At 39.1% G+C, this 13,633-nt stretch overlaps 2 protein-coding genes across 2 annotated transcripts in view; one reads left to right on the top strand and one right to left on the bottom strand.

The window, feature by feature from the left end:
* The window catches only part of ssp6 (short spindle 6), a gene marked incomplete in the record, with an annotated part of 85,826 nt that extends 75,746 nt beyond the window's left edge, over positions 1-10,080 (bottom strand). The window contains 1 exon segment of the mRNA XM_072304869.1: positions 9,640-10,080. Coding sequence (XP_072160970.1) covers positions 9,640-9,753 — 114 coding nt within the window.
* Positions 10,081-10,306: 226 nt separating this feature from the next.
* Positions 10,307-12,710, top strand: kud (oligosaccharyltransferase subunit 5 kud). The gene is made up of 3 exons (XM_019058391.2): positions 10,307-10,463; positions 11,583-11,827; positions 12,416-12,710. The coding sequence occupies exons 1-2, from the start codon at positions 10,461-10,463 to the stop codon at positions 11,820-11,822; spliced, it is 243 nt and encodes an 80-aa protein (XP_018913936.1). The 5' UTR covers positions 10,307-10,460; the 3' UTR covers positions 11,823-11,827; positions 12,416-12,710.
* The last annotated feature ends 923 nt before the right edge of the window (positions 12,711-13,633 follow it).

Below are 13,633 nucleotides of genomic sequence, written 5' to 3'. Positions count from 1 at the left end.
TTCCGGAAAGCCCGAAACATCATCAAAACCGCGCGAGAGGAATCCCAATTACCCCGCGATCCGGCACACAATCGAACGAGTCAATGAGAAAAGTCGGACAAAATATTACAACTTTAAAAGTTCATTCCTCCGTTAATTCAAAACTTGGAGGTTTTAAAAGTGGTTCCATTGGTTTCCTCGTGAAATTTTTGTCTAGGAACACACATTAAGGTGATTCGATGGACGCCATATTTTGTGTCAGAACGGCATGCGATACATCCCATCAATTGGTTCCATTTTTCAGCTACTCGTCATTTTTCTCCAATTTTGAGATCGCAATTCTGTTGTCAGGAAACTAAAGCACTCACTTACCAATTTTGACACAGAAATTCAACGTGATAAAGACAGGGTTTTTTTTTTAGAGAGAAAACATCGCATTCGATACTGATATCGAAACTGCACTCGAATGCGATATTTTCTCTCTAAAAAAACCACGTCTTTATTACGTTGAATTTCTTTGTTAAAATTGGTAAGTGAGTGCTTTAGTCTCCTGACAACAGAATTGCGATCTCAAAATTGGAGGAAAATGACAAGTAGTTGAAAAAATGGAACCAATTGATGCGATATATCGCATGCCGTTCCGACACAAAATATGGCGTCCATCGAATCACATTAATAATTAAATTTGATGAAATAAACATCTAAACAGTTTTAGTCAAAGATTTCATGTCCGATCTTTCTGATTGACTCGATCCACTGTGCAGCAGCCATTGAAGAAGTCGGACAAAATGTTGAAACTTTAAAAGCTCATAACTCGGTTCATAAAAAACTTGGAGGTTTAAAATGTGGTTCCATCAGTTTCCTCGTGAAATTCTCTTCAAAAAGCACACATGAATATTTCAGTTTGATGAGGTGAACATATAAATTTGCAGTTTTAGTCTAACATTTCATGTGCGACCTTTCTGATTGACTCGATCCACTGTGCGGGAGCAAGAGCGCTCATATTCGCATATTATTTTCCCAATTAAGCCGCTCCGCCGATGCGATGGGCTGGATACCGATTAGTGACAGGCGGTCTGACGAGCAACCCCCCCCCCCCTCTCGCCCCCAGGGGGCCATCATAGAGGGGGACGACGGTTCGCGGAAATAAAGCCGAGATCGCAATCAGACGAGCGCGCGTGCTGATGAATCAGGGCTTTTTATTTTGAATGGAAATGAAGCACGATTCCCTCCCGGCTTCCGACATAAAGAAGGGGGGATGAGGGGGCCTACGGCGCGCTTTTCATAAAGGTAACGCGCAGAATCGGATCCGAGCATTTAGTAAAGTTTCATATTGGATTCACCCAACATTTTCCTGGAATTTTTAACGAAATTCCCTGATCTAGAAAGCGCGCTTTTCATTAAAGTAACGCGCAGAATTGGACGTATTTCTATCAAACGGAACTATGTGCACTAAGACACGAGCCCTGAGACCCATAGAAATATAGGCATAACAGGGCTTACGCCATAATGCACATAGTTCCGTTTGATAGAAATACGTCCAATTGAATCCGAGCATCTACTAAAATTTCATTTTGGCTTTTCCCGACATCGTTCATCTGAAATCCATTAGTGACAGGCGGTCTGACGAGCAACCCCCCCCCCCTCTCGCCCCCAGGGGGCCATCAGAGGGGGACGACGGTTCGCGGAAATAAAGCCGAGATCGCAATCAGACGAGCGCGCGTGCTGATGAATCAGGGCTTTTTATTTTGAATGGAAATGAAGCACGATTCCCTCCCGGCTTCCGACATAAAGAAGGGGGGATGAGGGGGCCTACGGCGCGCTTTTCATAAAGGTAACGCGCAGAATCGGATCCGAGCATTTAGTAAAGTTTCATATTGGATTCACCCAACATTTTCCTGAAATTTTTAACGAAATTCCCTGATCTAGAAAGCGCGCTTTTCATTAAAGTAACGCGCAGAATTGGACGTATTTCTATCAAACGGAACTATGTGCACTAAGACACGAGCCCTGAGACCCATAGAAATATAGGCATAACAGGGCTTACGCCATAATGCACATAGTTCCGTTTGATAGAAATACGTCCAATTGAATCCGAGCATCTACTAAAATTTCATTTTGGCTTTTCCCGACATTTTCCTGAAATTTTTAAAGAAATTTCCTGACCCAGAGAGCGTGCTTTTCATTGAAGTACCGCACAGGATTGAATCCGAGCATCTACTAAAATTTCATTTTGGATTTTCCTAATATTTTCCTGGGATTGTTAATGAAATTCCCTGAACCAGGGAGCGCGCTTTTTTTATAAAAGTAACGCGTAGAATTGGATCCGCGCATTTAGTAAAATTTAATTCTGGATTTTCCCAACATTTTCCTCACATTTTGAAAGAAATTTCCTGACCCAGAAGTGCGCTTTTCATTACAGTAGCCCACAGAATTAGATCCGAGGATCTACTAAAATTTCATTTTGGGGTTTCCCGATACTTTCCTGAAATTTTTAATGAAATTTCCCGTGATTTGAATTAAAATCGTTCGTAGAATTATTGTAAATTTTTCAGAGAATCTGTGCGCCGACTCTTAAAAATTATTGATTAAAAATTGAAGCATTAACTGTGGTTTGCAACGTTGCAATCGAGGTAAATACGCTCCTTTTCGCGTGGAACCATCGATATTTGAGTTCGTTTACGGCAGGCGTAACATACAACTATTTGACCACGGCTGTAAGCATGTTGCAGCTTCGCCGGATTGAAGGCGCGTCAAACTGCGAAGATGTCTTGACCGCCCTGCCAACTCTGGCGGGTGGGACGAACGCTAAAATCGCTGCGACACTTAGACGATGCGTCATTATTCATGACTCCCTTTTCATTTTCACCGTAAAAAGCAATAATAAGTATCCTAAAAGCTAAGATTTAGAATCAGGGACCGTGGTTTTTTTCCGTGAAAAGAAAAAAAGGAAAATAGGACTAAATATAATATTGCGACGAAATTTCCCGTGAATTCAATTAAAATCGTTCGTAAAATTATTGTAAATTTTTAAAGAATCTGTGCGCCGACTTTTAAAAATTATTGATTAAAAATTGAAGCAAAAACTGTGGTTTGCAACGTTGCAATCGAGGTAAATACGCTCCTTTTCGCGTGGACTCATCGATATTTGAGTTCGTTTACGGCAGGCGTAACATACAACTATTTGACCACGGCTGTACGCATGTTGCAGCTTCGCCGGATTGAAGGCGCGTCAAACTGCGAAGATGTCTTGACCGCCCTGCCGACTCTGGCGGGTGAGACAAACGCTAAAATCGCTGCGACACTTAGACGATGCGTCATTATTCATGACTCCTAGCTAATCTTCAACATAAAATACAAATATAACAATCCTAAAAGCTAAGATTTAGAATCAGGGACTGTGATTTTTTTTCCGTGAAAAGAAAAAAAGGAAAATACGACTAAATATAATATCGCGACGAAATTTCCCGATTTCAAAGAAAATCGTTCGTAAAATTATTCTAAATTTTTCAGAGAATCCGTGCGCCGACTTCAAAAAATTATTGATTAAAAATTCAAGCAAGAACTGTGGTTTGCAACGTTGCAATCGAGGTAAATAAGCTCCTTTTTGCGTGGAGTCATCGATATTTGAGTTCGTTTACGGCAGGCGCTACATACAAGGCGCGAGCGTTGAATATTTTAAAAACGACTGCTAAAGCGTTGATTTTTTATAGAAAATGAATGCAACAGCGATCATTTTTTCGAAAATTAGGAGTTCGAAGTTGTTTTCACCGTAAAACAGACTGCGTTTATCACACTGGAAATAAAAAAAACACATTGGATCTAGAGTCCAGACTCTTGAAAACGTTGACAAGAAAAAAAGACTCTTGATTCGATAAGATTTAAGCTTAAATCAAAAGGAAATCCGCTCAAATTAAGAGGCTGAGTTCTTAATTTAAGCTTAAATCTGATTGAATGAAGATTATTTTTTCTTGTCGAGGTTTTTAAGAGTCTGGACTCTAGATCCAATGTGTTTTTTTTCCAGTACAACCCACATTTTCGAAAAAATTGAGTTGAGTTTTCACGTTCCACTAGCCGTATATTTTCTCCCGCCAAAAACTGAAAGACGAAAAACAGAAATTAGTTTGTGAGTGCACCCCTCGCCCTCCTAGCCTCCGTCCATCCCTAAATTTCAAGTCCGAATACAGTATTGGCGGAAACGCGTCCAGCCTTACTTTCAGAATCGGAAGTGGAACGACCTCGAAAACGAGACCTTCACATAAACAACGGGTTTATTCAACTTCAACTCGGCGGAGGTACAGCACATCCAAGAGCGTGCACCACAGCGGGCCGAGTTAATAAATTTGTATTATGTATACAGGCTGAAGAATAAAAAAAAATACCTAAGTTTTATCCACCATTTGTCGTTTTTCCGGAGAAAATATTATTTTTCTTAAAAATGAGGGTTTTTGCAAAAAAAACTTTATTTTCCGGAAATCTGGCAAGTGCTGGAAAAAAACTGATATCATTTTCGGATTCAGCAGCCAAAAATACATATGAATCACCCTTTATCAAACGTTGACCTTGTCTCATCTCTCTTATCTCCTTCTGCAATGAAATCAGATTGCGCAGAAAATCGTATAAGTCCTTCACTAAAATGACCAAAAAAGGCCCCAAAGGAAAAAAGCGGCGAAAAGCGGCAAAAAAACCGATGATATCCTGTTAGAGGAACATATGAGCTACATTCTTGCACTGATAAGAACGTGTTAGCTCGTGTTAGTGATAACTAAAACTTAAGATGAAGACAATTTTTTGCCTAAATCAGGACAAAACTTTGGAGTCTCATGGTGGTCATAAAATCAATCTTAATACTAAAAACGATTAAACCATCAAAAAGTACTTACTTTCACCTTTCTTTTCCATATTTGATCGGGGATCTACGCCAACTTATCACAAAGCGACACAAGGCAATACACGATGACGTGCACTTTAAATTCTCACGTTTCTTTACTTACCTCGGAGGATGTGAAGTTCACCACCATATATCTGATCGTAAAAACAATTTCATAAGATTTGATAGGTCATTTCACACCTACTAAAGGATGTAGATAAGGATTATATGCTCGATTGCCAGATTTTCGTACTTTCAAAAATCGGATTTTTGGCCACAATTCGGCGCCCCCAGACCATAGTGCGTAGGTTCGTTGTAAGCTGTTTAACAGCTCTGAAAGAATTATGAAACGATTCGGGATCGTGTAATGTGCCGATCTGGGCGCAATAAAACCAACACCTCCAACGGCTCAATCGAAGGCTCGGTCGAAAAAAGCTCAAGAGCCCGATCGTTCAATAGGTTTTAGGCGATTCTTCATGAACCACTGGATCACAGACGAGACGCCATCGAGTAGTGTCAAAGCAAATAAAACGATTTATCTTTATATCTCTTCGAATTCTGGGTGCGTTAATTGCAGGTACACATGCGTATCCAAGTCACCTTCATAATTATACGAGTATACGAAGTAGACGATCGAAATTACCTCACGGTCCATCAGCAAGCTGATCGTTAAAATTTATAGACAAAAATGTAGACAAAGAAGACAAAAGGGATAAGGACGGATTCTATTAGTAAAAGCAAATGATTGCAATGGACGGAGAAGGTAGGTAATAGACTAACTAACGGCGACCCACGAGCTATTCTGTAACTCGTGGCCCTGCAGCCCATCATTTTCTCCCTTAGTCTATAGGAACCACCCATTTCAACCGATACGATCGCTCCAAACTCTCTGTGCCTTTTTCGTCTATAGCTTTGTCTATCGATTTCAACAATCAGCCCGCAGGCTTTGCCTTAAGTTTACCGCGATCCTGGAGTCCACGCCGAATAAGTCTACGCATTTTTGAACTGCGACGGTTTTACATGTAAAGTAAATGCAAGAAACAAGATGGCAGATCATCTGTCGCAGCCTAAAAGTCCGTAAACTTAATTAGCATGGACACTAACAGTGCAAGATCGGGCATTTTCTGCTCCTTCAAATGGACTGCATTTTGCAATTTGGAACTATAAATTCTGGCTCTTCTGGAAAAACGCTTATGTGCATAGGGAAACTAATGGCGCATACGTTGTTTTTAAACCGGGCTAGAATTTGTAGTTCCAAATTGCAAAATTTAGTCCAAATGATGGAACTCTGCAGGAGACGTCCAGTGGCGTGGCATAAATGATCGATCATCGATATTTCCTCATTTGAGGCTATGGTAAAGAATCGATTGATTTGGTGTCCGTTCCGATCGCCGTGTTTAGCGATCCTTTCCCATAGGTTTGAATGGCAAATCAATCGATAAATCGCGAAGTGCGCCACGCCACCGCTGCGCTGTCGAAGTGGGACATGCATGCGCGCATTTCCAGACAATAATCATCACTTTGACGTACGTTCGTTGATAATGGCACTTTCATCGGTTTTCCGCCACCGCGATAACATTACCGACACCCACTATAAATAAATCCTGGAATCTCATTGTTTGCGTTTCCCAAGGGTCGTCCCGTCCTTCGCGAAAAGCAGCAATATACAGCAATATACGTAATATACGCGGTATCGAAAAGGGTTCTCCTCTACCCCCCTCCCGCTTCGATAGCCTTCAAGCGGAACTGGACACTGATAAAGCAGTGATAACGACCGACCTCAGTCTCCGAAGTCCGAACACGGTTGCCGTTCGATGGGTAATGATTCACATTTTCTCATGAGCGGTCCACGAAAAAAAAATGTCTCCTGGATCCGGAGTTTTTCAGTATATTCCCGAGAAATGCAATACCTCCTCGACGGAAAAATTCAGTACTTTTTCAGTACCTCAGTTTGACGAAATTCGAAAAATTTCAAAAATCTGGATTTCTCGCACAGACTGCGACAGAAATGACAAAAAACTGAAACAAATTCCGGACCTTCTTGCGGTATTTCTGCACTTTTTCAGTACTTCCGGACCGCCCTTAAAAAATCAGTACAATTTCCGGACTTTTCGGACTTGTAGACACCCTGGACTCGTAAAAACTTGACGAGAAAAAGACTCTTGATCCAATCGGATTTTCATTTGAATCGATAGCCTTCATTTAAGCTTTTCCTTTTAATCCAAGAAAAACCTTTCATCCGACATAGTTGAACGAAAAGTTGAATGAAAATTCGTAAGCAAAAAAAATTGATTCAATTACTCTCCATTCAACTTACAACGCTTTTTTCAAATGGCGCCGCCATTTGGATGGAAAGTTGAACGGAAAGTTGAATGTGGCGTCACATTCAAGTTTCCGTTCAATTTTTCATCAAATAGTCGTTTTCTCGCGTCAGTGTCACACTATCCAAATTTCCATTACGACGAGTTCTTGAAAGCAACGTTGCATTCAAGAGTTGAATGCGAACAGTTTGATAGTGTGAATTGAGCTTAACTAGAAATTTATATATGTAGGTTTCTCTACTGACAGAGAAGAAAAATCAAGGAGGTTCCGCGATTGAGCCATCGACATAGTATATTTTCATAATTTTTTTTTTTTTTTTTTTTTTAAAAATCATCCATCCATTTACTTATCTATTCATCGAAATACATTTAGGTATTTATCGCAATTTATTCACCGACATACTTAGTATTTTTGCATATTTTTTAAAAAGACATTATCCATAAATTTATCTAATTTAAGTTTTTTGTACACTTTTTTACTGTCGTGCTAAGGAAGAACACCGTACGAGCCTTCAGACGTTGCCAAGATTCCTTCGATAAAAACCGAATTCGTTAGGAAAATTGCATATATTTTTTCCCAAAATTTTTAGGCAATTTTGCACGCAATTTAATCCAAAATATCTGAAAATTTCAAGGAAAAATATGCACGAACGTCGTCAGAAATACATGTTTTACCAAAGGAAATTTGGCAACTCTCGAATGTTCATACGACGTTCCTCCTTAGTACGGCAGTATAGCAACGATTCGAGGGAGCGCGATTTTGGGAAACCCCTAACTGAGAACTGATTTTGAATGATATTACATGAAATTTGACAACACGGTTTCGGTGCGCGATCAAAGCTGAGGAAGTGCCTTGAATGCCTAGATGCACTCGAGCTTAAAAGCGGATTGATGAGATATCGATCAATGCGGCTAACTGCAGAATACTGCCGTCCTAAGCGAAAACACCGTATGAGAGTTCCGACGTTGCTAAATTTGATCAAATACGAATTTTCTGCACCACTTGTGAATTTTCCTCATCGGCGTTTTCAGGGAATTTTATCCACAATCCTATCTATTGTTTCTGAAAATTTCGGGGGAAATTATTTGAACTATTCAACAAAAATGAATATTTCCACGGGAGAAAAGTAATCTGCTGTGCTAAGGATGAACGCCGTACGAACATTCGAGAGTTGCCAAATTTTCTTTGATAAAACATGTATTTTTGACGCATTTCAAGCAGATTTTCACTTGAAATTTTCAGATATTTGAGATTAAATTGCGTACAAAATTGTCTGAAATTTTTGGAAAAAAACATTTAAAATTTTCCCTGTAAACTCTGTTCTTGTTGGAGGAAATTCGGCAACATCTGAAAGCTCATACGGCATTCTTCCTTAGCACGGCAGTAATGTTCTAACAGTTTTTACGGCCTTTTCCCTAAGATCAGCAAAAAAGCACGGTTAAATGGATCGCATTCAGCGAAAAGGAACCAGCTCGATTACAGTATTGTAAAAATGTTGCATCTTCCTAATCATCTTAAAAATCTCCCAGAATAGCAAATCATTTCTGCTTCCCACCAAAATATTCTTAATTTTGAAGGAAAATAATTGTGTAAATTTTAATACTGAACATATACTGAGTAGTTTTAAAAGAAAAGAAGAAGTTGCACGATTTTGAAAACACTGTAATTGCGATGGTTCCTTTTTGCTAAATGCGATCCAAATTCGAAACTTGAGGCGGGTGCCCATTCTGCCATGCAATTTCCAAGATTCAAAGTAAAATCCCTTTCAATTAGGTAAATAGATTCAATATTTGAAACTTTACACGCAGAGGTTCCAATTTTTGTTAGTACCTGGAGCATTTGAGTGAAGTGGTAAATAATTAGATGTTTCCCTGGAAGAGAAAAATTCCAGATTCTAAGCCAGTTATCAGTTGCATGATAAGAGGATTTGAAACAAAATGGAATTCATCAGCAGACTCGCAAAAAGTCAACTACGAAGAGAATACCTTTCTCAAAAAATTAGTCCCCCACATGATCTCACTGAATTCCACATTTCATTAACTGAATAGAGATAGTGTAGATAAATTCACATGGAGCTAAACAAAAATGATGAAAAATGAAACATTTCAGCACAGGATTTTGACGCAAGTGTGTAGTCTGTAAAATTAGTCATTGGAGAGGAATGTGCGTCGCTTAGAGAAGCAAGCACATTCATGCCAGTTGACTCGACAAAATGTAAGTACTCGACTTCCACTTAAGTTCGCGATAAATCGACACTACAAAGCCTCTCAAAAATATGCTTTCTTTCAGGATGAGTATCAACTCTTGCTTGTGTACTACGCATTGAAGTATGTAGTTGCATACATAGACCACAGCGGGAGTAAGTAAATAATACTCATCAGTTCAGATTTACGAAGATGCTCATGAGGATAGCCATCACCCCCTTGACCATGGTTTGATAATATGCAGTGCAGAAAAGCTGGAATTACCTGTGAGAGCTCGATGTTATCGCCTGCCGAATCATTGTGAGATGAAAATGATGGTGTGGGTTTCCTTTTATCCGAATTCCTCGATGCCTTGTCATTTGATTTCGGCGAATTCATCACAACTTCACAAATTCACATACTCACACTTCACAAACAAGGGACACTTGAAACACGCACACGCGAATTAAAACGAGGCACAAATTGTACTCCGAAAGGGGCACGGTGCTGAATATTTGCAAAATCACTTCGAAGCGCGACCGAACAAATAATAACTTCGCGACTGCGGTTTGACTGGGCACGAAAACAAAACGTCCGAACGCTGCAATCCGCATGCGTTATCTCCTTACGAAACTTCGGCGCTTCGGCGGACGAACCACGACGCAAGGGAACTCCGGACAAACTCATGTGATAACAAATTTAAATCGATGCTTCTGAAATGAACGCAACAACATGAGCGCAGCACCGAACAGGCACTTTCGTATCATGAACAGCTGATTTTGTTGCCAACATATTTTCTTTCCACTAACTTATTTTATGACATTACCAAACTAACCAATTCTTCGTTGTTGTAAAATAAAAATCTAAACGTTCTCAAAATATTAAATTGAAATTAACTGTGATAATCACTTTCAAAATAAACGATAGTTTAAGCCAGAAATAATTCCACAGAAATTGACCATTGTTGTGTATTTCTGAATCTCTAAGTAGCAAACTTGTGAAAACTGATAATGAAAAAGTGAGGTTATGTTATTAATTTATTAATGTATGCTCAAAGCGGCTTTTCAAACTTTTGGCCACGTACTTAGATTAATTACCTCGTAAAAATGGTAAGTGGCTCCAAAAATTTACGTATTACCAAAAATACCTCAGGCTTGATTCTGATATTTTATTTTTATTACATGCTTTTACCTATTTTCTACCATTAAATCGTATTTTTACGTCCTCTTATCACCGGCCGCATCCTGGGCCGTCCTCCGAGATTAAATTAATTTTTTCGACGAATGCATCAGCCTTACCTCCTCTCTGACTCTCAATTTTTTTAAAATTCCAAAATTATCTCATTTGAAGTATCATTTTACATTTTTTACTATCAGCAACCTACTCCTGCCGAGGATTGAATCACCTCTTTTATGATGGGCGGATACGCTTTGCTTGACTCCGACTTAAAATCCTCTTCAAAATTCAATGCTCTCTCTAGTTTTAGAACATCTTCTAGCAAGGTAACAACAGCTTTACAAGCAAAGATACAGGAATTGCTCTAGAGGCCAAGTCGCGGCTTGTTACGCTCAGCAAGAGGGAATCTACGAGCTTGAGAGGAGAGTCTAGTCTCTGATAGAAATTTTAATAAACACTGAGCAAGGAAGGAAAAACTGTCAGAAAAGTGAGCTAAATCTCAAATTTTTTCACTTAAAATGTGCTTTCTACACTTTCGAAGAATACGGAAGTTTTAAGGTTGAGATCGTGCTGATATTTGCTTGGAAAAATTCTCTGCAAGTTCGTGGTAAAAATGGCCTCTGTTCCAGTACCACCCTCACTAAATGTGATTTTCTCCAACCACTGGGCTGATTGATGAAATTGATAGACATAGAAGACAAAAGGAATTCTATTGGTGGAAGCGGACATTGCAATGGACTGAGGAGACAGGGAATAGACTAACTATCTGCAACCCACCTTAGAGATTCAGATAATCTATAGTTAGTCCATCGTTTCTACACTTGGTCTACAGGAACCTACCATTTCAACCTATAGGATTGCTCCATACTTTCTATGTCTTCTTTGTCTATCAGTTTCAACAATCAGCATGGAGCTGTGTGAGCCCCTTTAATCAAGCCACTGGTTTAACTAATCTGAGGAAGATCTAAGTAGAAGTCCCCAATTCTTCTCCAATTTGTGAAAAGTATTAATTTTCCCCCAATTTTTTAATCAGAGTTTATTGCTTGTTCCAGGTCAAATTAGAATCTATGCAGCGGTATGTATCACCGGTCAACCCAGCTGTTTATCCACACTTAACAGTGCTCCTCCTTGGAATAGGAATATTTTTCACAGCATGGTTCTTTGTCTACGAAGTTACAAGTGCAAAAGCAAATAGGGATTTACTGAAAGAACTTGTCGTATCATTAGTCGCCGCAATATTCTCAGGTTTTGGAATCCTCTTCTTGCTGTTATGGGTCGGAATCTACGTTTGATTGTAGTGAGTATAACTTTGATTCAGCTTAGCGCACTGTTATATTTCTCACTCAAATGTCAAGGAATTTTAGTGGATGAAACATGAAGCGCAGGATGATGCAATGATGCGTTTTATGTCTAAGTCCTTGATTTATGTAATTTATGATTAACTGAATATCAGCATCAATTTGATCATGCATCACATAAAAACTTTGATTTTTTTGTTCTGATCCTGGTATGGAAAGGCGTATGAAAATTTCAAGGGTGACCATGCACATTTCACCGCAATGAAGCTGTTGCCTCTTGTAAACATAGGATCTTTTCTTTACAATCTTTGGTAAGGCTTCACGTAAGGTTTCGCGAAGTTAAAAATGAAACTTTCTACCCGTTTGCTGTTTGTGAATGTCTTACCATGCTGAAAAACAACTTGTTATGAAACAAGTGGAACAAGAGAATGCACCAGAAAAACGATGAGGATTAAATTATGATTCAGCCAAACAGCCCTGAACAATTTTTCGTTGGATTTCATTCAATCAGGAGTTACTTATGTTTCATTGATATTCAAAATTACCATTATCTGGAGACATTTTAATTGATTTTTACCTGTTTACAGCGCTGCATCTGCACCAATGAGCCACCGTCAATGCACCGAAAAGGATGAGACTGAATTAAATTCGACTCTACAACCTCGGTAATATGAAGCACTTCAAGATCAATGGAGCCCCGCAAGCTAATCAGTCGAAATATGACCCAATGCCTCAATATCACCATTGGTGCTTCACCACAATTTTTATTAAATATATTTACTTACTAATTCCAGTTCTGTTCCTGTTATTTAAGTTCACATTTTTATTTTCCGTCAGATGTAAACACACTTTTTACATGATAAAGTAATTTTTAAGTTCAAAGATGCTTTCTTCTTTCCTTCCCAAAAACTTGGGACTAAACACTGCTTTACATTGCCCATTTATGGAGAATTCTGCAATCCAGAAGGTGAGAAGATCTTTTCTTCTCGAAATATATGTTTTCTTTTTAATGATTGCAACCTCAAGGTGAAGTGCTGTTACCATTTTTTAAATCCTAGAAATGGGTTGGGATCCTCCACATTTCTGCATCAAAGCACTCATTTGAGAGAAAGAAGATGAAGTAATACAGCGCAATGTTTTCTGATTTGAATAGCTTGGTAATGCAAAGGAATAACCGACTCTCATGAAAAAATCTGTTTTGGCATTAAAAAAACAACGCAATTGTCCACCCTCATTCCTGCATAATTTTTGAACCCTGATTGGTGGGTGTAGCAAAACTGCACTTCAAATTGGCTTAGCCATAATGCTCTGTAGTTCGAACTGAACATTCCATGTTTTGAAAAGGTTTTCTTGGCTATGCTTGTTTTGACGCATATCAGTGAGATCAGCAAAGGGATAACCGAACTTTTTAATTGATCTGCAGCAGTCCTGGGCGATAGATGAGTGATTTCAAGTTACGGAGCCACCAGCCACCTTACTTTAAATATGGAGCTTATGGGTGATTTCACGATAATAGGAATAGTCGTGTCGCCGTGGGTTATTAACGACATAGGGCAAAACGATTGAAAACCAAATTAATTAATCAATAGGAATGATGTCCCTGAACCTATCCATGCTAAAAAATATGATGAATTATTATTATATTTAATAATATGAGACTTTAAAGGCCGAAAATGTCCGGTCGGTTACGCGTCGCCAACCCCGATTTTGAAGCAAAAGAGCAATTTGCGGTAACATATCAGTACTGATCATGAACTCTTTGGCAATATTTGCTGAAAAGAGACTCTAGTGTTCAAGAAAATTGC

This window comes from Bemisia tabaci, chromosome 10 (assembly GCF_918797505.1).
Source record: "Bemisia tabaci chromosome 10, PGI_BMITA_v3".
Taxonomy (NCBI): Eukaryota; Metazoa; Arthropoda; class Insecta; order Hemiptera; family Aleyrodidae; genus Bemisia; species Bemisia tabaci.
The sequence above is the reverse complement of the archived record's forward strand: the minus strand, read 5'-3'. Positions and strand labels throughout refer to the sequence as shown.